Below are 27334 nucleotides of genomic sequence, written 5' to 3' on the forward strand. Positions count from 1 at the left end.
CACCCCCCTAAAAGTATACAATGCAATTCTTTTTAGCATATTAACAGCGTGTGCAACCGTCAACGCGATATAAGTTTGGGAGATTCTCATCACCCCCAAAGGAAACCCTGTACCCAGGAGAAGGCTCTCCCCACCCCCCAGCTCCCAGCCCCTGGCAACTGCTAGCCTGCTTTCTGTCTCTGTGGATTTGCCTCGTCTGGACACTTCATACAAATGGAATCATACAATGCATGGCCCTGCAAGTCTCCATTTAGGAAAATTAAAAAAAAAAAAGAGGACCTCACAAGGTCATTTTAAAAGTTAAACATAATAATGCATATAAAGTGCTTAATGCATAATAACAACATAGAATATCCATGTGGCCCTACGTGCCAGGCATCCTTCATTTAGCCTAATGTTTTGAAGGTTCATCCCCATTGTAGCATGTATCAGAACTTCATTCCCTTTTATGGCCAAATGGTGTCCCAGGGTATGGATAGACCAGATTTTGTGTATTCATTCACCGACTGATGGACCTTTTAACCCAAGCTTTTGAGCAAGCTCACATTCTTCTGGGGTGGCCCTTGGCCAGTGAATGAGCACAGAGGGGTACCAGGGCCTGGCCACTTCTGCCCCTCACAGCCCTCCCTCAGGAGGTCCCTGCTGGGCTGGTGGAGTCTGGGTCAGCCTGCCCCCTGATCCCACGGCTCCCCCGCCCCATCCTGCTTCATCCCTTTTCCTGGCTCAGCTCTTACCTGCTCACGAAGCCTTTTCCACCCCATGACTGTCTCAGCCTCTGCTTCCAGGAGAACCCAACCTGTGACATGTGCCCTGAAAGGCACCAGGAGCCTTAAAGCATTTGGTCCCATTTATGTGAACACAACTTCCTGTTTGCATGCCCATCCTCCACCAGGCTATCAGCTGTGAGGCAGGGACCAGTGCATTCGTGTGGCAGTGGAGAAGAGGGGACTGGCTTGGACATGGGTTCTGTGGTCAGAAAGATCTGGGTTCAAATTCCAGCGCCACCTTCCGGTCCACTGTGGGACCAGCCATGTTACCCTCCAAGTCTCCATATGCGAGGATTAAAAAAAAAAAAAGTACCTTGCAAAGTTATTTTAAGGATTAAATATGATAATCCATACAAATTGCTTAGTGTGTGATAATAAGACAGAATATCTATGGGGCCTACATGGCAGGCAGTCTTCTAAGACTTGACCTACCTTAGGTCATAACTCCTCATCGTGACCTTACAAGGGGATTATTATTATGTCCATTATAGCATGTGAGAAAACTGAGGGACAGAGAGGTTCAACCTGCCAAAGTGCCCCAGCTAGAAAGTGGCCGTGATGGTGAATTTTGTATGTCAACTTGAATGGGCCATAGGGTACCCAGATATCTGGACAAATATTATTCTGGGTGTATCTGTGAGAGTGTTTTGGGATGAGATTAACATTTAAATTAGTGGAATATACAGAAGAAATTAATACAATATTGTAAATCAACTACTACAATAAAATAAATTTTAAAAAATTAATTAGTGGAATGAATGAAGCAGATTGCCCTCCCTAATGTGGGTGGGCCTCATCCAATCAGTTGAAGGTCTAAATAGAACAAAAAGGCTGACCCTCTCCCAAGTAAGAGAGAATTCCTCCTGTCTGCTTGCTTTTGAATTGGGACATTGGCTTTCTCCTACCTTCAGACCTAGTGGGGTGGAGGTGGGATCGACAAGCTCATGTACCCCATCCTCAAGGCTCACTGGACCCCACTTCAGCCTTCCTGCCTTTTGGCTCTTCCTCAGGCTCCTGCTTTCGGACTCACCCCACAGATCTTGCAGCTTGTCAGTCTCCATAATCACATGAGCCAATTCCTTACTACTACGAATCTTTCTCTCTCTATATAATACACATCCATTGGTTCTATTTCTCTGGAGAACTTCGCCTAACACAGTGGTGGAGCCGGATGCAAACGCAGGCAGCCGGCTCCAGTGTCCGTGCAGCTGAGCACAGCACACCATCATGAATCTGCTGAAAGATGAAGGAAGGAAAGAAGGAGGGAGGGGGGAGGGAGGGAGGAAGGAAGGGGAGAGGGAGGGAGGTCTTGGCGTCCACTGCTCAGCGCAAACCCCAAACCTCAAATCCCAAAAGTGTGGCTCAGTTTTAGCTCTCTGGGCTGAGCTGCAGAGTCAGCTGGAGTCAGAGCCACCTTCCTCTACTTTAAGCAGATCAGCTGGAAGGGCTGTGGGGCAAGAAATGGGCAGATGCTCTGCCAAGGGGGCCTCCACCATGTGCCTTCCTCTCAGCCGCCCAGCTACCGGGCGCATGTCCCAGGCACTGCTCTAGGAGCAGGAATTTGCATCAAGGACCAGAGAGCAGGGTGAGCAAGATCTGGACCCTTGGACCGCCTGGGAAACAAGTGCACTCACCTTGTTGCCGGTCCCCGGAAAAGGGAAGCCGAGGGAGGGGGAGGTGAATTAATTTCGAGGTTTCCTTTCCCAGAGCCAGTCTCCCTCAGTGACAAATGGCACACGAAGACCTGCCCTGGTAAAGAGTTACATAAGCATGTCCCGGCCACCATCAGAATCTCCACTCTTGACTTTTCCACTCTCTATTTTTTTTAATAAGGTGCTGCAGAGAAGCTTTTGCTTTAACCCCTTCCACAGCTGGAGTTTTCCTCCATGAATCTCTCTAGCGAAAAGCATTTTACTTCTTGGCTTCAATTTTAACCCTTTGCTGCTCATTAATCTCCACCATCACCATCATCACCGTCACGGCAAAACTTTCTATACTTACTACGTGCCAGGCACCTGCACTAATAAGCATATTACACATGTGTGTTGTCCCATTTAATCCAAGTAAGGTCCTGTGATCCTGCCCATCTCAAGGGTGAAAAAACTCAGGCTCCCAAGAGGTTAAGTGGTGCCCCCAGGCTGGGCTCCAGGTCCAGCTGACTCTAGGTCGCTCTTCCACTACCTTCCTATGTGTAAAATAACACCACTTGTTCCCTGCAGCTGTTAGAACATCCCTGAAGTCTCTGGTGAGAATCAGAAAATGGGAAAGGGACTGACCCTGAAGCAATTTAGGAGGGGAGCGAGTGGGGTGAGGTCCCCACTGTCCATGCACCCCAACCTCAAGGTTCACTGAACCCCACCTCAGACTCCTTCGGGCCAAAGTCACCACCTCATCTGTGTCCTCCGTCACCTGGCGGACGGTTCCCCAGCCGCTGGGACTCCCTCCTCAGCTTGTCTCCCTGGGGACGCGTGCACAGCTGCCTCTCGGGGTTAAAGATAAATAATGTGGATTCCAAAAGATCCTTCATCCCCAGTCGCAGCTGTCTTGCCTAAGGATTCCACCACTGTGTTTGTTAAACCCACACTTCAATTACTCCAAAATTATGTTAAAACCTTGCATAAATATTGCAGTGGCATCTTCCGAAGAATTTCATTACAGCAAGTTGGGCTGCTGCCAGAGCTTCGGTTAAAAAGTAAGAGGAGAACAGACACATGCAGAAAAGATATTGTTTTCAAGATAAAAAGGCAGGGAGGTCATCCTTTGTCAGATCACCCAGGTGTCAAAGAGAAACAGACTCCCATTTCACAGACTGAAGGGGGAAAATGCCCTTCGGCCCTCCAACCTAATAGGTCTTACTTCTCGAAAAACCTAAATCTGATTAAATATTAATAACCAGTGGTATTAATTAAGGCGGAAAAGTCCATCAAGAGAACCCCAATATGTTTACAGTGTCCCCAGGAAACCGGGGAAATTCACAATCAAGTGTGTAAATGTTCTAAAAAAGGGTCCTGAATATTTTATGAATATTTGTCATAAAACAGAAATAATAACCACTGTGCAGAGCTATTAGAATTAATATTTATGCTGCCCGCCATGAAATATTCATGGGGACAGAGAAAGGGGGGGGGCCGTAAGACAAGAATTAATTTACATTGGGCTCGGTTTACCCGCTGGCTTGATGTTTAAAGACGGTTGACAAGCCTCCGGATGAATCCACCAGTCACTTCCCGCAGCCGGTGGAGTGGAGGGGGTGGGCATGGGTCCGGGCTGCTGACAGCTCCACAGATTGAGTTTCTGACAGCCCTTAAAAAACCTAAACGGCCCCCCACCTTTTTTTTCCTTCTTCCATTGCCCAAGGCGCTCTGTTCTGCCACCACGCATCCGAGCTCCCCTTCCATCTGCTGAAATTAACGAATTAATGAGCGCGACCCGCTTTACGGTGGGGCCCTAGGAATGTTTACAGGCGATTAAATTATAATGCGGGGCGGCTGTATAATTCATGAACCAATTAAAGGAAGTGTTAGTTGATTTGATGGGATGAGGACGTACAAAATGCATTTAACTAATGGGGAGCCACGGGCTGCGAGGGCCGGCTCCCTCTCTCGGATTACGCGGCTAATTGCCGCACTTTATGGGGCTGTCACTGATAGGCATGCATATTTCATTGTTCTCAAATACTTCAATTGTGTGCGTCCGTGTCGCGCCTGTAATGTGGAGAAGCCGGGCCAAACTTGGCTGTAGTTACAGCGGCCGGGCTGCGGCCGAGGCCGGAAACCCGAGCGGGGGCATCGGGTGTCTCCCGCCATTAGGTGATTAAAATGGCTCAGCGTAAGATCGCCTTTTGTTTTACTGACGATTCCGATGCTGGCTTCAGGACAGTGGCCACACCAGGGCCCTGACCCCCTTTTCTGTGGGGGAGGGGGGAGGGGAAGTCCACAGCGGCTGTGTTGTTCCCAGCATGCCCACGTCTAGAGTTCAGGGGTCCCTCGGGTCACCCAGAGAGCTCAGTGTCCCCCAGGGCAGTTCACCAGGGACGCATCCTGAGCTAAGGGTTTCCTCCAGGCCCGACTTTGTCCGTCGGCACGAGGTAGCTGCTCAGGGTTTCATTATTCGCAGTGAGGGGCAGACTTGGACCCATCGTGAAGCTCTGCCATCAGCACACTGCCGTGTGCTTGGAAGGAAATCGCAGAGAAGAGCAAAACTATCCCGATGCTCCGGAAGAGAGAACTCGAGTCCACGGTTCCGGGCCTGAAGGGCAGGGGGAACGCAGTCCAGCGGGGTGCCCGGTTCCGAGAGACGCCACCTTCCTGCCAACCATCCCAGCTCACTCTTCGAGGCCTGGGCGAGCGTCCCCCAGTGCATCCCAGACCATCAGAGCCCTGCCTCAAGGGTCTGCTGCTCTCAGTAGCCTGGCCAACTGGCCGGCCTCTGAAATGGCTCTGCTCTCTCCCCTGGCTTCTAAGTCTGGATTTCACGGGAGCTAAACACACGTGCGCACATGACACACACACCCCTAAAATAAATGATTTAAAAACCCTGGGGTTCATAGCTTCAATCCCCCGGTGGATGCCTGAGAAAGAACTTCTTTGGCTTCCACTTTTGGCACCCAGAGCTGGGAGAAGGGACTGGTCAGCGGCCAGAAGCTGCACTCTCAGATCAATGCTCACACGCTTTCTCCACATCCACACTCGAGAGCTTTGTGATCCTGGGCAAGCCTCAGGCTCTCTGGCTCCATGATGGGGATGGGGATGGGGATGGGGATGGGGATGGGGATGGGGATGGGGATGGGGATGGGGATGGGGATGGGGATGCGGATGGGGATGGGGATGCGGATGGGGATGGGGATGGGGATGCGGATGGGGATGGGGATGGGGATGCGGATGGGGATGGGGATGGGGATGCAGATGGGGATGGGGATGAAGAGACTCAGCCACATGCTTAGGGTTGGGTCCAGCAAGTCGTAACAGCCCACGTTATTTCAGCCAATATTATTATCGTGTGATATTAGAGATTCTAACTTATGCGAGTAGGGAGGCCAATCTCACCACTTCTCGCCTCCGCAATGCACATCATGGTCAGGGTCGGCCTCCACCCCCCAGTTGCACATGAATGCTCTGCTGTCCAATGAAGTGACTGCTGGTCTACCAGAAGGCCCAAGGAGTCAGCAGACCCTCCTCTTACAAGCACGGAGTGTCTCTTTGACTAGATCCAGGTGGCAAGGCTGCAGGAACCGAGGGACCACGGGTAAGAAGAGCACCCAAACGGTTGCCACTTCAAGGATGGAAGAAGGGCCAATGGCAGGCTAACAGAAAGTAAGTTAACTCGGCCTAAATTACCTCCTTGCAACCTACACTTAAAGAGCAATGGGTAGTCCAGGTGGTTTTAATGCATTCTGGTTTAAAAGGAAACCAAAGTATCATTCATCAAGTGCTTACCATGGGCAACCAACTGTCCTACATATTTTACAAACATGACCTTGTATCATCTTGCGAGGTAAACAGTAGTATTCTCAGTGCACAAACGGGGAAGCTGAGGCACAGGGCAACCAACCATCTCGGTTCAGGAATTTCTTCCAAGCAAACACTTGTGTTGACATTGGTGAAGAGGCCAAGACACACTCTTAAATTTAAAACAAAAAGTTACATAATAACATATATTATATGAGCCTGTTTAACAAGAGAAGTAAATCTAGAAGGATGTACACCAAGCTAGCCATGATGTTTATCTTGGGGGGAGGGAGTAGGGGCAAAAAGGGGACTTTTTACTTTATACATATCTGCTTTTTTTTTTTACAATGAGAATGTATTATTTCTACAATGAGGAAAAATGCTAATTATACAATAACAAGAAAAAGCTAATTTTTAAAAAGGGAAATTATCGATTTTAAGCTAAGGACCAGCATGATGGTGCGAACGCACATGAGTGGACCAGGTTTTCTTGTGCACACAATGCACAGAGTTATAGTTTAATGGGTCCAGGCACCAGCCTGACACCCTGACATCATCATGGAGTCAGCACTTCATTTCACGAGAGCGGGCAGGCCGGAGACAGGACACCACAGATGGTGACCACCGAGAACCACAGAAAGTGAGATGAATCTGTGTGTAGACCACCCTGCTCACCTAGTCTCCCACGTGGCCAGGGGTAAGAGGGGCCAGGTGAGAAAATAGCTCAGTGCAAACCAATGCCTCTGCTTTAGGAGAATCAACTTATGTTCATTCATTAAACAAATACTGACCCAGTCCCTCCTGTGTGCTAGTCACCCACTGTCCCAGGTACCACGGACCTAGCGGTGAATGAGCCAGACACGGTCCTGTCCTCACAAAGCTTCCAAGGTGTGCTCGTACACATACGAACAAAGATTTCCTGTTCTTGGCACTTGGGTTTGGTCCTGCTATTAAAGGATTAAAAGATGTAGTATGAAAAGACCAGTTGGCAACCAGCAGAGAGATGAGATGCACAAGGTATTTGGCAAATATGGTTCAGGCAAGGCGGGTGAAGCACACCCTAATGTCTTAAGTGAATAATTTTCCAATGAATGGCTGTTGTTAATCAGCTAATATTGACAGTGTTTGTTACGGGCTAAGCATGCTACAGATACAGCAAGTCCCCTACACATGAACGAGTTCCGTTCCGAGAGCGCGTTCGTTAAGTCCAATCTGTTTGTAAGTCCAACAAAGTTAGCCTAGGCACCCAACAAACACAATCGGCTAGATAGTACTGTACTGTAATAGGTTTATAATACTTGTCACATAAATAATACATAAAAAGCAAACACAAAAAATAAGACATTTTTAATCTTACAGTACAGTACCTTGAAAAGTACACTAGTACAGTACAACAGCTGGGATACAGGGGTGGCATCGAGTGAACAGGCAAAGAGAGTTACTGACCGGAGGAGGGAGAGGAGGTGGGAGATGGTAGAGCTGAAGGATCGTCAGCAATAGGAGGCGGAGGGCGAGCTGCAATTTCACTCATGCCTGACGTTCGCATCTTTGAAAGTTCGCAACTTGAAGGTTCGTATGTAGGGGACTTACTGTATAATGTTATGTCATGGAATCTCTCCCTGTACCAGGGAGGTACGACTATTATGCCCCATTTGATGGGTGTGGGAACTGGGGCTCTAAGCAGTGAGTGAAACTCCCAAGGTCACATCCTCAGTAACAGCAGACTTTTTTTTTTTAATAAATTTATTTATTTTATTTATTTATTTTTGGCTGCATTGGGTCTTCGTTGCTGCGCGTGGGCTTTCTCTAGTTGCAGCGAGCAGGGGCTACTCTTCGTTGTCATGTGTGGGCTTCTCACTGCAGTGGCTTCTCTTGCTGCGGAGCATGGGCTCTAGGCGCGGGGGCTTCAGTAGTTGTGGCACGTGGGCTCAGTAGTTGTGGCTCGCGGGTTCTAGAGCTCAGGCTCAGTAGTTGTGGCGCACGGGCTTAGTTGCTCCACGGCATGTGGGATCTTCCTGGACCAGGGCTCGAACCCGTGTCCCCTGCAATGGCAGGCGGATTCTTAACCACTGCGCCACCAAGGAAGTCCCAACAGCAGACTTTTTGAGTTCAGGTTAGTTGGACACCCCAGGCTGACCTGTAACCATTGGGCCACAGTGCCCCTCTGGATGCTCTTGTGCAGAGCACCTCGTAGACAGCTCTGGCTCCTCAGATGCCCCGTGCCTGGCGTCACGCTGAGGATGTGCGGACACCACCTCCCCATTTCACAGGTGAGGCAACACACTGCATCACCCTCCAGAGCATTTTCACTACCTGTATTCAAAGGTAGACCTGTATTCTGCTCTCTGTCTCTGTGGGTTTACCTGTTCTGGACACTTAGTATAAGTGATCTCACGTAGGACATGACCTTCTGTGACTGGCTCCTGTCACTCAGCATCATGCTTTTGAGGTCGAAGTCGTTCTGAAACCAGCCCCATTTTACAGATGAGAAAACGGAGGCTCCACGAAAGGGAACTCGCCCAAGGCCATGAAGCCAGTCAAGGGCAGAGCCAGGCTCCGACCAGGTCCGTCTGATTCAAGAGCCCACAGCTGTACCAGCTCCGTGTCTAGGCTCTCAGTTTCCTTTGGATGATTTCTTTCAGGAATGTGTGCACGTGCTCAGCTCACCTCCTGGGTGTCGGCTGCTCGCAGACCCCCAGCCCCTCCACCACCCCGGCTCCTGACTCCCCGGCCACACGGCCTCCTTGCTGTCAGGAGCACACCCTCCGCACAGGTGGCCCCTGGCCCTCGGACTCCCAGTGGCCACGCGGCCACCCCTTTTATTGATCCAGAACTCCGCCGAGACGTCTCCCCCCTGGGCCCCAGTGGTGAGCAGGGTCCCGACCTCTCACGCCTCCTGCTTTGTTCCCCTTGAAGCCCCCCTCCCTGGGAGACATCACGGATGCATCTGTTTGTGTTTACTGTCTGCAGGCACAGATGTGTCTGGGCTGTTCTCTGCCCTACTGTCAGCTCCTAGAACTGTGCGCAGCACACAGTAGGTGCTCAATAAACGTTTGTTGACTCAACTATGTTGTCCTCAAGAATCTCATCCTGGGACTTTCCTGGTCGCGCAGTGGTTAAGAATCCGCCTGCCAATGCAGGGGACGCGGGTTCGAGCCCTGGTCCGGGAAGATCCTACATGCCGCTGAGCAACTAAGCCCGTGCGCCACAACTACTGAGTCTGCGAGCCACAACTACTGAAGCCCGTGAGCCTAGAGCCTGTGCTCTGCAATAAGAGAAGCCATGAGAAGCCTTTGCACCGCAACGAAGAGAAGCCTTTGCACCGCAACGAAGAGTAGCCCCCGCTTGCCGCAACTAGTGAAAGCCCACGCACAGCAACGAAGACCCAATACATACATTTATTTAAAAAAAAAATAGAATCTCGTCCTTTGAAGGGTGGGCTGGAGCTGAGGGCAGTTGGAAGAATCGGGGGGAGGGTGGCCACAGACACACGCCATAGGGACACACGGCTACAAAGGCCACCACGCAGGGAGGACAGGACTCGGCGCCTGCACGTGTCTCCTCTTATTTCCTCCGCCACCTCCTTCCCCTGCCTTCCTCTGCAGGCTGGATTCACACTCAGCTCACCTTTACTGAGTTTCTGCCATGCACAAGCCTCTGGGGGTGGGCCAGGCCTCACCCACCCCCCGTGCCCCCCTGAACTAGTCTCTCCTCTGTCGGGCCTCCACCAGCTTCACTTCGTCCACGCATTTTCCCAGAGCAGAGGCCGCAGAGACCCTATGGGAGACACACCTCCACGGCATTCCCAGCACAATTCAAAGGACTTTCCAGAACGTTCCAGCTCGGGGAGATCCCCTCTGAGCTTCCATTCCAGGAAAGGCACTTTCTCTTTTTTCTCAAATGTCTAAAATATGATAGGAAGCTCCTACTTGTGGGCTAGAAAGACATAGGTTCGGATTCTACAAAGCCAAATAGACTCCACCTGGAGAATCCGGGCACAACTCAGACCTACCCCCGTGGGCAGCCTCTGAGAGGGGCTCCCTTGGGCCCCGTCCCCTCCTGAATCTGCACCCAACTTCAGGGTGCATCCAGAGACAGTGACTAATGGAAGTTGGGTAGAAGCTGAACCCTGAACTTCATTGATCAAAACCGGAGGAAACTTCGATTTGGGGGATGAAGGACGCCTGCCCTGGGAGGCCTCGCTCAAAGCACAGCCCCGAGGTTTGGCAGTGGCAGTGCCAGGAGAAGACGCCCCTGATCGCCTACCGAGGAGAAACCCAGGGTTAAACTGTTTATCTGGTTACATTCCTGGGTTAAACTTCTTAAGTGAACCTACCTATGAGGTGAAACCTGAGTCTCCAGTTAAAGCTTTTCCACGTCCTTGGCTGCGGACACAGGTCTGCAACTTAAAACTTCTGGGTTTCGATAGTTGCCTAGGAATTACATCTATTATTCGAGCCCAGAAGCCTACCGGGTCTGGAGTAATCTACCCCAAGGGCATCTCCCTGCAATAATCCTGTGTCTGTGTCGGGGCACAGCTACCCTCAAAGGAGAGCTGTGCGGCCACTAACACAGGGGCCGGGAGAGCGTTTGTGAACGGGGATTCACGACACATTAAGTGCAAGAAAAGGGTGGGATACAATGTGCGTAGTTAAAACCCTGTTTTTGCAGAGTATCCCTGAAAATGTCAGAATATGCATACTAAATCAAAAAGTTAACAATGATTGTCTCTGGGTACTGGAAATATTCTTACTTAGCTACATTTTCTAGCTGTTCTACAAACAAATGGATTCCCTGTGTAATAAAATGTTTGAAATATACAGACAATACCCCCAGGCCCCCCCGCACTCCGGGTGTCCGAACAGCTCCCAGGGGCCTCCCCTGGCCTCGCCCTGGCTTATGAAGGGCTGGGTCTCAGGCTCATGTTTAGGTTTCACAGCCTCCCCGCTACCCCCTACCCCCGCCCCGAGATGAACTGCCCCGGAACCTGCTTGGATGGCTCTTCCTTCCCTCTCCCCACCACTGGCTCCTTTTCATTCAAGTCTTGGCTTCAACAATCCCTTCTCAGAGGCGCCTTCCCCTTGGAAGCTGCCACTTCGCCCTTCTCCGCCACACTCGGCAGTTTACCTCCCCACGGGGCACTCCGTCCTGGCCCATGTTTCCTCTGCGCTTGTTTGTGTGGTGTGTGTCTCTGCCCGTGGGAATGTTCTGTTCACTGCTGTAGCCCCAGGGTCTGGGACAGGGCCTGGCAAAGAGCAGCCCATAATAAACACACACGGAATGGACAGATCGATGCGTGAGTGCTTTCCTTATTAGTAGGACTGGGCTCTGCGTCGAGCACTCTGCCCCAGGGAGTCACACGGCATGCCCACGAGAGAGGAGCCAATCTTACTCTCGGCCTCTTTCAGTGACGAGGAGTCAAACGTTCGGAGAGGCAAAGTCACCGCCCAAGTCCCCCTTCAACGAGCACTCACATCCCTGGGCCTCTTCATCTTGCCCCTCCACTGCCAGGACGCCCCCCGGAGGTGGTGAGCCTGGCCCTCTGCCTGGCCCCAAGGGCGGGGCCCTGGAATATCTATGGGGAAGGGCTTGGGGCAGTGGCCTGGTTAGAAGTGATGCATGAGATGCGTCTGCAGAGTCTCATGTTGCTTAGACGATGGCTGGGAGCTCATGGGGGGCGGGGGCTGAAGCCGTCCTGGACTCTCCCCCAGGTGAGAGTCCTTCCCTGTCCTTGGTAGGGAAGGGCCCGCTGTGGCTCCAGGACATACTAGTTTCCTTGCGGAGGACTGGAGGTCATCCCCCTGAGGTGGCCCCCCTCCCCCCGCCTGCGGGGATGGAACAGGCACCTTCACGTGGTGGGGCCCTGGCGACCACAGGAGATAAATGCTCTCACGGCCCATCCCTGCAGCCTCCTGGGGTGGCACTACGGTGACAGTGGGTCGGCAGGTGGCAAGCGCAAAGGTGTCCTGCCAGCTCTGAATTAAGTACTACTATCACCTCCATTCTTCAATGCAGAAAAGGGGCCTGGAGGAGAAAAAACTGGCCTCAGTTAGTGCAGCTCAGAAGGGGCCGGCCCTTCGCTGTCACTCCACGGGGCCTCTCCCTCAAGGACCAGCTGCAGGCCGACCCTGAGAATCCACTCAGCGCAGCACAAAGTCCGGGGAAGGAAGAGACAAGGATGCCCACAATCTCTGCGCAACGGCTCCCAGGAGACGCGGACGTGCGAGGTCAGGGGAGGGGAGACGCGGACGTGCGAGGTCAGGGGAGGGGAGACGCGGACGTGCGAGGTCAGGGGAGGGGAGACGCCGAGCAGATTGCTCTCTGATGTTTCGGAAGTGCCTTGGCCACAGGCAGGCACACAGGTGCATCTTGGTTCAGGACAGAAGTGGCTATTTGCGTTTCATTATCTTTGAGCAGGACTGCAGATACAAACGGGGTGATGATGGAGCAAAGCAGCTTACTGTTGGGCGGGGGGAGCCCAAGGTGACCCCAGCCTGTAACACTGTCATTGCATCACCGATGACTCTGGATGATTACGTTTTCCTAGAAGATGGCTAAGCACGCAAGTGAGGGAACAGTGCCAAGCTCCCAGGCCTACCTGAGTGGACGTGGGGAGTGTCAGGACCCCTCTGCCTTTTAATAGCTCGTCTCCATCCGGCCAGGTAGTGTTTTGGGCTCCCATCACTCCCGCCACCGCGCTCTCTGTGGCTGCTGGCTCGTCCTGCGGCCGGCCGTTCCACGAAGGGACACCTCAGCCAAAGGCAGCTGCCCTGACTCTTCCTGCCCGGCCGTGCCTGCCTCGCAAAGCCAGCTGACTTTTTCCCTTCTGATTCCACTTTTCCCCAACCACTTACAGAAAAAGGCCTTGCGGCCAAAACATTACCGCTGACCCGATTAGCCATGCTTTGCTGATATTTTTATCAGCATCTTCCCTTCTTCCAGCTGACAGCAGGGAGCACTCACTGTCGGGCTGGGATATTTGGATTATAACTTGCTCGTCTGAAATACTTAACAGGGTTTCGTATTTTCCGTGTGTCGGGGACCTGGAAGGTCACGCGTCCTTGGCACCCCCTCAATTGTTTTCCTGTTGAGGGTGTCTTCCCAGGGTCGAGTGCCCAACCCTACACCCCAGGAAACCCCCCCAGGAGAGACTGCTATGGGTCGAGCATCCTCGAATCCCTTTCTGAAAGGCAGACTTCCGGGGGGAGGGGACCACGTCTCACCCATTTTGCATCCCCAGAGCCTGCACTGGGTGCACGTAACACTCATCATAGGGCTAATCCAAGTTTGCAGAATGAATAAATGACCTTCCTATTTGCTGAGATCCATGCCCACGAGCTCCAGAAGCGCAGCCCCAGTAGCGGTGCAGTACAGCACCCCAGAATCAAAGAGAACCCCAGAAGCCCTCCAGTTCCACAGGCAGAATTGCCTCGGACCAGTGACCATCGCTAATTCTCAAAGATTTCCAAGGGAAAAGATTTATCCCTCAGCCTGCTTTGGTTTCTTTCTCTTATCATCACCTTTACAGACACAACAGGAGTTCTTTTTGTCCAGACTCTTGTCCATTTCAATTCTGTTTCCCTTTGTTTTCCTCTCATAGGAAATCCCAAAGCAGCAGCTCACTCTTTATAGGTAGAGAGAATTCCCCTCCCAAAAGGAGCCCCAGGTTCTACAGAGAAAAAGCTTCGGTTCAAACCCTCTTGCCTTCTGCAGCGTCCAGAGGAAGGACGACGCTCGCTCAGGCACAGGGATGCTGGGCACGGAGGGGAAGCAGGGCGGGGCGTGGGGGGGGCGGGGCGTGGGGGGCGGGGCCTGAAACCTGTAAGAACATTAAGTAAATCATTCGCATATTTTTAAACTTTCACTGTTCTTGGTAACAGATTCCTTCTGACCCACCTGCCCACCAACCACAGACCCACGTCTCGCCCCACAGGGCAAGGGTGCCCTGGCAAGGGGAGGGCAGGGGTGGGTGGGGATCAGCACCCCGGGGGCCACGCTCCAAAACACAAATCAATCTTGAACCACCCTCTCGCCAGAATTGCTGGCACCCCTGCTGGCATCTTTCCAGTCAAGTCAGAGTTCACTGGATTATCTCACTCTTTTTTTTTTTTTTCTGCCACGCCTCACGGCTTGTGGGATCTTAGTTCCCCGACCAGGGATCCATCCTGGGCCCTTGGCAGTGAGAGCTTGGAGCCCTAACCACTGAACTGCCAGGGAATTCCCAATTATCTCACTCTTGGGAGCTGAAAATGTGCTTTCCTGTGCAATGGACATGCATCACCTAATTGATTTCTCACCAGCCCCTGGGGGCAGGTGCCATTAGATCACGCCCACTTTATAGAGGAGGGGAGTGACCTGCCCGAGGTCCATGGCCAGTAAATGGCAAAGCAGGATTTGAACCTGGGCAGTGTGGACCTGACTGCCACACGGCTGCTCTACCCAGCCTCAGGGACCACAGCAGTTCAGGGCTTCAAGGCAGGTCTTCCCCTGCACAGGTGCACGCCTGGCTGGCCTTCTGGCTAATGCAGCGCTGTGTACCGGCTGGTACCCCCGGCCAGCTGTACCTCTGCCCCTTGATTCAGGTAGCTGAAGGGCATACAGCTCGAGGCTTGGCGTGAGGCAGTGCCGCCCTTGTGGCTGTGCTCGTCAAATTAATGTCTGCACACCCATAAAACGGCGCACTCAAGATCGTTACCAACCCTACGTATACAACTCACCAGATTGGTATCTAGAGAGTTCTGCTGGCTGATTTTCTCTGTTCTTCTAAGTACTCCACAACTAAATGTTTCACAAAGCCATTTCCTCCCCAAATATTTATGTTCTCAAATGTTTATTAGCCTCTCTATCAGGATCAAGATTTTATGAGCACTCTATACCAACTGTGAATTAAAGACATAATTTCGAATCCATCAAATTCCAGTTTGGCACTACATTTGTCTCTATTACGCTGCAGCGGTTGTCATGGGCACCTGGCAGATGACAGCTGAACGCATCTGTCCGGGGGCAGCCGAAGTGACTGATGTTTCAATCCGGAAGCGGCTGGGGGACTTGGTGCCCACCACCAGCGGCGGCAGAGAAGTTTCCATGGCTCACTGGCACGTGGAGGATTTGGGAGCAAAAGGCAAATCTCCGGAGGACACTCTCCCACCCTCGTTCCACCAACCAGGCCGCCTCCAACCCGCTCATCGCTGGGACAGGAGGGCCGGCATCTCACAGCAAATGAAAAAGACAGATGAGACAGAAAGAAAGGCCGTACCTTCCTCTGATGAGCAGCACCTACCTGCCTGGGGGCCTGTTGGTTAATCCAATCCTCTTTTTGAAACATGGAAGGAACCACAGTTCACCAAGCTGGCACAAAAGTGCTAACTGCTACGGTTTATTATTCACATTTAGTAGAAACCACCATGTTGAACCTAACAGTGACTTTATACCATACAGGCTATTAATTCCACTTTGAAAATTCCGCTCCCACCTAGAGGGTAAGCTGGTCCGTCTGATCTGTTCACTGTCCCAGCATACAGTACGTGCTCACTAAACGTCTGTCGACTAACACCAATTCAAACTCAAGTCTTTCAGCCTACGAAATGGGAGAAAATATTTGCAAATGATGAGACCGACAGGGCTTAATTTCCAAAATATACAAACAGCTCATACAACTCAATGACAAAAAAACAAACAACCCAACTGAAAAATGGTCAGAGGACCTAAATAGACATGTCTCCAAAGAAAGATGGCCAATAGGCACATGAAAAGATGCTCAATGTCACTAACTATTAGAGAAATGCAAATCAAAACTACAATGAGGTACCACCTCACACCGGTCAGAATGGCCATCATTAAGAAGTGTACAAATAACAAATGCTGGAGAGGGTGTGGAGAAAAGGGAACCCTCCTACACTGGTGGTGGGAATGTAAATTGGTGCAGCCACTATGGGAAACAGTATGGAGGTTCCTCAGAAAACTAAAAATAGAATTACTGTATGATCCAGGAATCCTACTCCTGGGCATATATCTGGACAAAACTCTAATTTGAAAAGGTACATGCAACCCCATGTTTATAGCAGCGCTATTCACAATAGCCAAGACATGAAAACAGTCTAAATGTCCATCGACAGATGAATGGATAAAGAAGATGTGGTATACATATACAATGGAATACTACTCAGCCATAAAAAAGAATGAAATCGTGCCATTTGCAGCAACATGTATGGAACTAGAGATTATCATACTAAGTGAAGTAAGTCATAAAGAGAAAGACAAATACCATATGATATAATGTATGTGGAATCTAAAATATGGCCCAAATGAACCTATTTACGAAATAGACTCACAGACATAGAGAACAGACTTGTGGTTGCCAAGGACGGGGGCACAGGGGCGGGATGGACTGAGAGTTTGGGGTTAATAGATGCAAACTAGTACATGCAGAATGGATAAACAACAAGGTCCTACTGTATAACACAGGGAACTATATTCAATATCCTGAGATAAACCATAATTGAAAGGAATACAAAAAAGAATATATATATATATATATATATATATATATGTGTGTGTGTGTGTGTGTGTGTAACTGAGTCACTATGCTGTACAGCAGAAATTAACACAACTTTGTAAATCAACTATACTTCAATTAAAAAAAAACAAAAAAACCCCTCAGGTCTTTGATTCCCAAGCTCATGTCTTTAACGCTAAACCTACGGCTTCTAGAAGACATCATGGCAATGCCAGCCAGAGGTCCGCCCCCAGGGGAGCCGAGTGGGCCTGCTTCCAGGAGGGGCTCTACGTCCACGCTCTTCTGGGGTGCACAACTGTTCTCACAAAGGACGGACGAGCCTGGCATGTTTCTGCCACCAGCACCAAGACAGGCAGCCTGAACGAAGAGCAGAGTTTCCAGGGCCTTGTCTTCCTGAAGGCTGGATGCCTGGGTCCCACCCCAATGGCGAGTCGGCGCCCACGCTCTGCATCTGGCAGAGGCACTGAGCTTTCTTGGAGAGGCAACACGGCTCTCACGAGAACCACTTTCCTTCACGATTGGCCTTTACGTTCATAAGCCTGTCATGTTTTAGCTGTGGCTAGAGGCTCAAAGCATTAAAAATTGGAATAATTGTCATTACTTAAATACTCTAAGTAAATCAAAGAGGAACTGCCGTGGGCAATACAACCATTCTTGAAAGAAAACATTTAGGCATCTTTTAAATCCATCATCGAGCCTAAGAACAAAATATGCTCCCTAAAACTTAAGTTTCCTGCGGTCAAACATTTCCATGGCTTGAGCATTTGCGTGGTGATTCAGCCGAACCGTGTCACAAACCTGGGTGGTTCCAGGGACCCACTTTGCTGCCTAGGTGTCCTCTGGAGTCCTGCAGCGTGGCATCCCCAAACCTACATGAAGCCTTTGTTCCTTGGATGGTCTAGCAGTTTCCACACACACACCTCCTTTGGTCACACAGTGCTTTATCTCCACCAGTAGAGTTAGGAGCTCTCGGGCACTTTGGTAGCACCCACTGAAAATAAAAATTACAATCCAGCAACTCCACTTCTTAGGATTTTAATCTGTAGAGATAGTCCCATGAATATACAGAACCACACGACGGACATCAATTGTAGCAGTGTTTGCAAAATGAAAGAAGGAACACAGTCTAAATGCTCTTCAGTAGGGACGTGGTCAAATTACTTACTGCCTAGTCTAAGGCTGGAATACTATGTGGCTATTAAAAAGGATGAGGCAGAGCTAACGTGCTACACGGAAATATGTCCAGATACGCTGCCAAGAGAAAAGAGAGAGTAAGCAGTGTGTGCAGTATGTCTCCATCTATATAAAATAAATGCATATATTTATAATCTCCTTATTGATGCAGGAAAATATTCTGGAAGAATACCCTAGAAACTACAAAGAGTTGTTGCTTATGGGGAAGGATGAGAAGAAAATGATATTTTCCCCATTTCTTATTATGACATATTTTGATACATAAAAATAAGTTATGTAACATATAATCATTCAGGCCACAACTCTTTATGGAGCACCTACTATGTGCCAGGTATTATTATTTTAGGAGCTTGAGATAAATTGGTGAATAAGACAAAGAATCCTTTACTAGAATAATTTCTATTCTGGTGGATACAGTCACGTAAGAAATGCATCCCTCCAATATTGACACACTCTGGATGCTCCTAACCAATCCCATCCCTCTGTCTCCACACACACCCCAGGAGAACCACCATCATGAATTTTGAAAAGTGTGTATGAACACTTAAACAACACATTACTTATATATAGTATCATGTCATTTGCATATAATGACAATTTTACCTCTTTCCTTCCAATTTGGATACGTTTTTATTTCTTTTTCTTGTCAGATTGCTATGGCTAAGACTTCCAATACTCTGTTGAACAGAAGTGGTGAGAGTGGGCATCCTTGTCTTGTTCCAGATTTTAGCAGGAAGCCTTTCACGTTGAGTATTATATTAGTGGTGGGTTTGTCATAAATAGCTTTTCCCCACTTTGGTAAGAGTTTTTATCATGAATGGATGTTGAATTTTATCAAATGCCTTTTCTGCATCGATTGAGATGATCATGTGGTTTTTGTCTTTTCTTTTGTTGATGTGGTGTATCACATTGATTGATTTGCTTATGTTGAATCATCCTTGTGACCCTGGGATGAATCCAACTTGGTTGTGGTGTATCACATTGCTTAGTTTTGCTTGTTTTTGGTATCATGCTGTATATGTTCTTTTACAACTTGTCTTTCCACTGACCACAACAAATGCATAAAGATGAGTGTGTGTATACACCATTGTTGCTGCATTGTTTGTAATAGAAAAAAATAACAACTGTAAATAACTTAAATGCCTGCCAACAGAGGGCATTTAAAGACATTATAATACATCTGGACTATGTAATCCTGTTCAAAAACTATTACTATGCAATAGTTTGCAGTGTAATACTATGCAAACAGTTAACGAGTTATAACTTTACGTAAGGATAGAGAAAGATGTCCAAAATATTTTACAAAGTACAAAAGCAAGTTACAAAAGGACATACACATGATTTTATTTTATTTTATTTTTTAAAGAAATTCATTGGAAAGCAGTTTGGGTTTTAGTACCAGCCACGCCACTTGAACAGTTCCCTACTTGGTTCAATCATCTATTTATCAAAGGTGAGCACGATACAGTCTCTGCCCTCATGGAGGAGAAGCAGACAAGGCTGTGAGTGGAGAGGGAGGGGCTTCAGCAAGTTTCCCAGGAGACAAAACTAAATACTCAAAACACAGTGCAGAGGGGCTGACGGAGGTGCTGAAAAGGCAGGACCGTTCGGTGGGCAGGGGGTGTAGGGCAGAGCCAGGAGCACCAGACCCCATCCCACTGCCACCACTCCCTGCCAAGTGACCTTGAGCTCCAGCCTCCTTGAGCCCCCATTTTTAGGGGGTAAGAGATTTGAACTGACGATCCTTAAGGATTCTTCAAAGTCTGAAATTCTATGCTGACATTCGTCAAATGCAAGGTTGACTCAGGGCTGAATCCCAAACCTCTGGGGGAAGCTGGGTGTCTTTAGCCCAGGGGAACCCTCTACCAGGACAGTCCCAAGGGCAGGGACTCCAGCCTCGCAGGTCAGGGGCACTCAGTAAATGTGAGTAGAATGAATGAATGACGGAATGAGTGAAGTCAACGTTCAAGGAAGTGCATAACAGAAGTGTTCGAGCACGATTTTAAAGGGAAATTTTTCTAAAATGGTTCTTCAAGGTGATGGTGAGCTTGCCTCTAACAGAGCCAAGTGCTGGGAAGAAAAATCAGCAGACTAGGGCTCCCATCTCTCATTTCTCACAAAGCCGAGGCTTTCTGCCCACTGCCACTTGCCACTCCTGCTAGGTAATCAGATCGTTGTTAATTAATAAAGCTGTCAGGTGAATCATCCTCTCTGGTCATTAGTATCCGTCCAGAAAGAGAATCCTGCCATCACCACCCCATCCACCCCTCGGCTTGCAGCACAATTAACTTAATGCTATGCAAATGAGAGGCTCTTCTCATCATTAGCTTATAGCCCTCGGATGTTAATCGCGTAATTGGGCTTTCAACAGGGTAATTAGACACGATTTCGTCCATTAGTCTTACAAGGCTAATTATTGTTGAGAGGAGAACGGGGGATGCTCCCAGAGCTCCACACGAAGAGGGGCCTCTGGTTAAAGCAAACGCGGGTGGAACCTCCAGCAGGTACAAAGGCGGCCACATTCCAGGTCGTCCCAACCCAGCATCCTAATCCGCCGCGGGTCAGGCGGGGGAAGGGAAGGGGGACACGGGGAAGGACAGCAGGTGTGCCGGGTGGAGAAAAAGAATACACACGGCACTTAAAAGCAAAAGAAGAGAGCGCGGGCTTCCCTGGTGGCACAGTGGTTAAGAATCCACCTGCCAATGCAGGGGACACAGGTTCCAGCCCTGGTCCGGGAAGATCCCACATGCCGCGGAGCAGCTAAGCCCGTGAGCCACAACTACTGAGCCTGTGCTCTAGAGCCCGCGAGCCACAACTACTGAGCCCGCGAGCCACAACTACTGAGTATGCATGCCACAACTACTGAAGCCCACGTGCCTAGAGCCCGTGCTCCGCAACAAGAGAAGACACCGCAGTGAGAAACCTGAGCACCGCAATGAAGAGTAGGCCCCGCTCGCCGCAACTAGAGAAAGCCTGCCCACAGCAGCGAAGACCCAAGGCAGCCAAAAATAAATATAAATAAATAAATAAAAATAAAGAGGTGATTTAGTTAAATGAAGCTGTCAGGGTGGGCCCTAACCCAATCTGAATGGTGTCCTAGAAGAGGGGGAAATTTGGACACACAAAGAGACACTTGTACACAGAGAACAGACCACACGAAGAGTCAGGAAGAGGGTGGCCGTCTGCAAGCCAAGGAGAGAGGCCTCAGAAGAAACCAATCTTGCCAGCATCTTGATCTTGGACTTCCAGCCTCCAGAACTGTGAGGAAATGAATTTCCATTTTTTAAGCCACAAAGTCTGCAGTATAGCAGCCCTGGGAAACCCGTTCAGATTCCTAATAGGTATCTCACTCTTACCGTGTCCAAAATGGAACTGGTGGTCCTGTCCCCCACACCTGCTCCTTCCACATCCCCCTGGTCAGTAGATGGCCAGCCCATTCTTCCCTTGTGCTCCAGCAAAAACTGGAGTTGTCCATATCGACCGTGTCTGTTCTGCCTTCAAAACGTAGTCAGAGCCCAAGTACACCTTGCCACTTGCATGGCTACTACCCTGGGCCAGGCCACCAGGATCTCTCACCTAGATGATGCCAACTGCCCCCTGCCTGGCCTCCTTGCTTCTGCCCTTGTCTTCCTGCCTACATTCCATTCTCCACCCAGGACCCTGAGTAATCCTTTCCAAACATAAGTATCATCACTCAACTGCCCATCACTCCCCACCCCCAGTGGCTCCCACCTGACTCAGAGGAAAAGCCCGAGTCCTCCAGGAGGCTCGTCTACCTCTGACTCACCACCTCCCGCCCCGTCGCCGCTGCATTGACAACAGCCTCCATGATACCCCCTGAACGTACCAAGCACATTCTCACCCCAGGGCCTTTGCACTTGCTGTTCCCCTGGTCCGAACTGCTCTACCACAAATCATCCCAGGATTTGTTTAAACCTCTGCTCAAATGTGCTCTTATCAGAAAGGCCATCCCTGACCACCTTCCAAGCAATGTGCCACCCCACCCATCCCTCCCCACCTTCCTGCCCACCTTCCCTTCTCCCCTTTACTCTGTTTTACTGCTCTCCATGGGACCCAGTATAGTATGCATCTGTTGGTTGTATATAGCCTTTCTCACGCCAGCAGGAATGTAAGCCATGTGACAGCAAGTATTTTCGGTTTTGTTTCCTTTTGTGTTCCCAGAAGTCGAGCAGTACCTGCACGTAACAGATGCTCTGTAAATATTTGGTGCTTATCTGAACAAAGTCATCCCCATCTTGCACAGGAGGAAACTGAAGTTCAGAGATGATAAAAAAAAAAAACCTGCCCAGCCTCACACAGCCTATTGAGGCAAAGCCAGGTTTCTGGGGCCTCTTACTTAACCACTGTCCTGTTAAGCTGCTTCCCATCCGCAGGACAACATGTAAAGTGCCGTGAAGGTGCAGAGCAAGGAGAAGCATCAGGGAAGGCTTCCTGGAGGTGGTGGAGTTTGAGCTAAGCCTTGTAGGAAAGATAAGATTTGGACAAAAACCCAAGGTGCTCTGAAGGAAGACACATTAGGAGCAAACACTCGGTGTTTAGCAAGCAGGAAGTAGGAAGGTGTGCTCAGGTGTGGGGGCAGGAAGGGGAGGGATGGGTGGGAAAGAGGGAAGCCCTCCTCTCCTGATCCCCACCCCACCTCCTACTCTGTGAGTGGGAGTTCCAGGCCTGGTGGGTTTCTTCCCAATGCATGGAGTCCTTTCCTAGGATCTAGAACCTAGGCTTCATGAGACAGAGGCCCAGAGAGAAAGGAAGGGCCTCAAGAGCCACCTGGGGGTTCTGACCCACTTGCTCCTGGGGGTGGGGGCGGGTGTTGGGTGGGGTCTGGAATCTGCAGACACCTCAAAGCCAACAAGGAGGCAAGGCCCAGGGTTCTATAATCTCAGAAAAAGTAAGGCTGAACTTCAATTTGTGGGAGACCTTCTTAAAAGTTTTTTTTTATTATTATTAAATAATTTCTGTGATATTTAGGGAGGAGAGCTTCAAGCTTTTAGACATCTGCCACATGAATCTGGCAGAGGCCCAAGCTTTTAAAGCACAAGCGGGGTTCAACAGTTCAGCACTTTATTTATGCCTCCAAGGAAGATGGAAAATTGAAGTACACTCTGATGCCTCCCAAAGTCTCCTATGGGTAAAGAAAACAAATATGATTTCTCCAGGTCATCTCGGCCTCCGTCCTCTTGCCTTTCTCTGGGAAATGAATTTAAGTCAACAGTCCAGCGTTGCACCTGCCAAAAATGGGGGCGTCTTCATCAGAGCTGGACTCAAATGCCAACTACCCTGGGCTCCATTCTGCTAAAGGTCACCTGTCACTCTCCACCGAGGCCTGGAGATTGCTTTGGATGTCTGATAGCAGGGAAGGCGTGTTTATCTCCCCTGATGTCTCAGTCACCACCGGCTTAGGCCCAACTGTTACTGGTTGGATAAAACCCGTTGCACCCCTAATAAGAGCTTGGAATCCACAGGGGAAACAGAAATTGAGGTGTGCTTTGCCAATGAAGAATAGTCAACCTTGATGGGGGGAAAAGGGAGAGCTGGGCATGAGAGAAATTTTCTGACTGCGAAGGTTATCAGACACTAAACTAGGAAACTGAGAAAAGTTGTCACTTCCTCCCCAAATGACACATTTACGCAGTGTCATTTGGGGAGAAAGAGTGCTCAAGTAGAGCGTGGCAAACTCACCCTGGACCCCTTCCTAGACAGCAAGAGAGCCAGCCAGGCAGAACCGGGTGCTCTCAGAAAGTTCTTAGGAAAAAAAAAATTTAACGGTTAATATACACACTGAGTTAGGGGCTTCCTTGGTGGCGCAGTGGTTAAGAATCTGCCTGCCAATGCAGGGGACACGGGTTCGAGCCCTGGTCTAGGAAGATCCCACATGCCACGGAGCAACGAAGCCCGTGCGCCACAACTACGGAAGCCCATGCGCCTAGAGCCTGTGCTCCGCGGCGTGAGAGGCCACTGCAGAGGCCCCCGCACGCAGCAAGGAAGACCCAACACAGCCAAAATAAATAAATAAATAAATACACTGAGTTTCAATATACTACGGCAAGACGGTTAGTGTCAGTCTTTAACAAAGTTACTAACCAAGAAAATACCACGCAAATCCCTTGTTACACGTGTGCCCTGTCTCTTCCTAAAGACTAAACTCCCAGGCCCTCCATCACCCAGCACAGGCCGTCTCTTAGGCTCCCGGATTGCCAGCTGCCCTGAAGTCTCCTGCCACCAGCACACGACGCAGTGTGCCTTCTGGTCCCCGCTGCCCGTTGGGAACAGCAGAGCTAAGCCTGTGGTCGTCTGGGCTCGCTCTCTCTTTCTGAGAATTCACTGTACTTTTATATTTTATACTCTGCAAGATCCTGGAGGCTGCAGGCAAAGAGTTCAAAGGTCAGGTACATTTTTGATGTCGCTGCTTCAAAAGTAATTGCTCTCATGCTCTTCAAGACAGACGACAAACCTTAGTAACAGACTGTCATAAACTAAGTTTTAACCCTCGAAACAAAGCGGTGCCGACCTTCCACATTTGCTCGGAATCATCCTCACCAGACTTTTTCTTACACAAACACTGGAAATAAGTGGTAAAATGTCAACAGTCCCTAGGCGGGAAAATAATGGGAGAACTTCCCTTTTTCTACTTCAGTCCTTATTTACCGAAGGATTAAAATGCTCCAGCCCCGGGGGCCCCGACTCCACCACTGGCCACAGTCTTGAGCTGGAGGCCCAGCGTGCACCTCCTTTCCTAACTCCAGGCCTGGTGACCCAGCCACCGGCTCTGAGAACCACCGCCTGCATCCCCTCCGACCTCCCAGGAGGCTGCCAAATTCCCACCACCAGCTAGTATTTATTTTTGCTACAAGGAAGCACAACACTCACTCTCAGAGCCAGGACAGTCGGCGCGTGCTGTCGCAATGTGCTAAGTCGCTGTGTAACAGGTGTGGTGGAAACCGAGCTGGTGGCCTGGGAAGATGGCCTACGTCTTGCGGGGAGAGGATGCGAAAGCGAGGACAAGGCAGTTTACCCGAACGGGACGCCGGAGCAGGTGATGGCAGAGATTTCAGAGACGCTGGAGAGATGCAAGTGTTGCCGGGACGGAAGACCTTCGGGTTGAGTTTTAATCTCTTCAGGGCTGTCTCCAAAAGTATGCCTCGACCGCGGAAAGGTGAAGAATACAGAATGAGGACAGGTGGGCAAAGTCCATCCCAAGCAGGACAGGTGTGATACGGCATTTCACAAGTGCTGTCTCGACCCAGTTTTCAAGTCACGGCTCACAGCCCTCAAGTTCCCTTCTTGGGCAGTTTGCCAAGCCCCACTCCAAGCACTACCCTTCTGGGACTCCTACACTCCAGCCGGGGACAGCCCCCAGGCCCCGGAGCCGCCGAAATTATTTAAATTAGCCAATCCAGCAAGAGGCTGCAAAACCTAGCTAACTGCCCTCCTGCCAGACAGAAGATGCCTTCCACGGCTCAGCTGCGGTCACCCTGGCCCCAGGGTGAAGCCCCCGCACGGGCCCCGTGTGGCAGCCGCCTCTCGTTTGGAGCTGTAAGTAACAGAGTTCTGCCTTTCGTCTCTCTAAGTGTCATTTGGTTGTGTCCTGCCGTCAAAAGAATCTTTAGGGAATTCCCTGGCGGTCCAGTGGTTAGGACTCGGCGTTTTCACTGCCGGGGCCCGAGTTCGATCCCTGGTCGGGGAACTAAGATCCCGCAAGCCATGTGGCATGGCCAAAAAAAAGGAATCTTTAAATCTTACAAAACAACAGGGGACAGGTGATCCACGCTTTTTCACGGTCGCCACACGACCTGCGAGACTGTTCCAGCATTCAGATTTCCCCGTTTGTCTGGCTCTTTGGCTTCTCTGACAAAAGTGCAGTTTTGTCTTTGTGTATCTGCGGGATCATCTTCTGCCCCGCAAACCGCAGGTGAACAAGGAAGTACCTTCCTCCACCCAAAGGGGAGCAGTGTGCCCGAGCAGCCGAGGGGCCAGCCCAGGCCACAGTTCCTTGGTGAGGAACTGGTCTGCCCTTGCTTTGCAGAAGCTCTGGTCTCCACGCACAGGCCCAGAGCTCCCAAGGTATTAGGAATAAATGCGGCTCTCACACCCGGAGGCCCTCGTACATACGCCAGGCTCTGTGCAGAGTGCTTCCGCATCACTGCCTCTTACCCCCGACCTGACGTCCTCAATGCCACGGTCCCTGGTCCTCAGTTGAGGAAACTGGAATGCAGAAAGGATAACAACTGGCTGCAGGAAATTCATGTTTCGATATTTATCTGTTGACAACATCATCTTGGTTGTACAGAGCATTTTCTAATTCCTAAGCCCCACCCATACGCATTTTCCCAGCAAATACGGTACATGAATCCAGCAAAGGTGAGGTAAGAAGGGCTGGGTTATCACCCCATTTGACGGATAAGGAAACCGAGGCTTAGAAAGGTTACGCAGAGCCCCCGGACCGCTTACCAGCGAGCCGCAAAGCAAGATTGTCAGAAACGTGTGTCGAGCTATCAGGAAGGGGAAAGACGGATGAAAAAGAGACAGCTGCTGAATGTTGAAAGAAAGAAAGAACCAGAAGAGACAAGGCCTGGAGCTGCCCCCACTCCCACCTCCATCACATGCACACTTTCTTTTTTACCCTTGAACCCAGACACTTTGTTGAGACAATGGCTACTTCCCCCAAAGCCCTCGAACCCAAGTGGACATCTGCCTAGAAGGGCCAATGGACGCCATCGCTCGTGCGACAGAATCCGAGTGGTTGGGGACCCTGCTGTGGATAGGTGCGCAGCGACTCTGCTCTTAGGAGGGGCCTTCCGGCTCACCGATGTTTAGGAAAGCTCTTTCTTCCAAAAACAAAAGGCACCGTGGAGCACACAGTCCATGATATGTATTCCAGCCCGTGTCTGGTAAACTCTCGGATGGTGGCAGCAAGGCAGGGTCAGCCGGGTTCTATTAGCTCAATTAACGTGGAGTAAGATAAGGCTAACATCCCGCTCGCTGGGCGGCTTGGCACGGGGCTGGAGTAATGGAGTTATTAACCTCAGTCAGCCACTGAATTTTGCTGCTGATTCCAGCTCCATTTCCTAGTTCAGGCCTCCATTAATGGGCTGTTTATTATCCCTAATCCACATAAGGATCAGCTGCAGAAATATGAGAGCTTCCTGGAAGGACCAAGTGATAATAAAAAAGAGAGAGAGAGAAAGAGAGAGAGGAGAGGCGAGAAATCCTCTCGTTGCGCATTTTAATTTTTCTTTGGTCCAACTGCTGTTCTCTTAAGAGATTATAGCATCCTTTTCACTGTGGAACACATCAGAAATGGTGAAGCCATTCTCCGAGGGTTTCGCTGTGCTGTCCTCCAAAACACAGTGTCATATGCAACTAAAAAATAATAAGCTTTTAAATTAAAT

The 27334-nt window shown here is 50.1% G+C and overlaps 1 protein-coding gene across 6 annotated transcripts in view; it reads right to left on the reverse strand.

The window, feature by feature from the left end:
* Nucleotides 1-27334, reverse strand: part of AK8 (adenylate kinase 8) — a 133182-nt gene that overhangs the window by 13069 nt on the left and 92779 nt on the right. The window contains exon 12 of one of the 6 annotated variants that reach the window (XM_036856354.1): nucleotides 22993-23067. The exons of the other annotated variants lie outside the window; for them this stretch is intronic. Within the exon in view, the coding sequence (XP_036712249.1) occupies nucleotides 23007-23067 (61 nt within the window). The 3' untranslated portion in view covers nucleotides 22993-23006. Of the gene's footprint in view, nucleotides 1-22992; nucleotides 23068-27334 lie in introns of those variants that run through there. 6 annotated transcript variants of the gene reach the window in all.

The sequence above is a fragment of the Balaenoptera musculus genome, chromosome 6 (assembly GCF_009873245.2).
Source record: "Balaenoptera musculus isolate JJ_BM4_2016_0621 chromosome 6, mBalMus1.pri.v3, whole genome shotgun sequence".
Taxonomy (NCBI): Eukaryota; Metazoa; Chordata; class Mammalia; order Artiodactyla; family Balaenopteridae; genus Balaenoptera; species Balaenoptera musculus.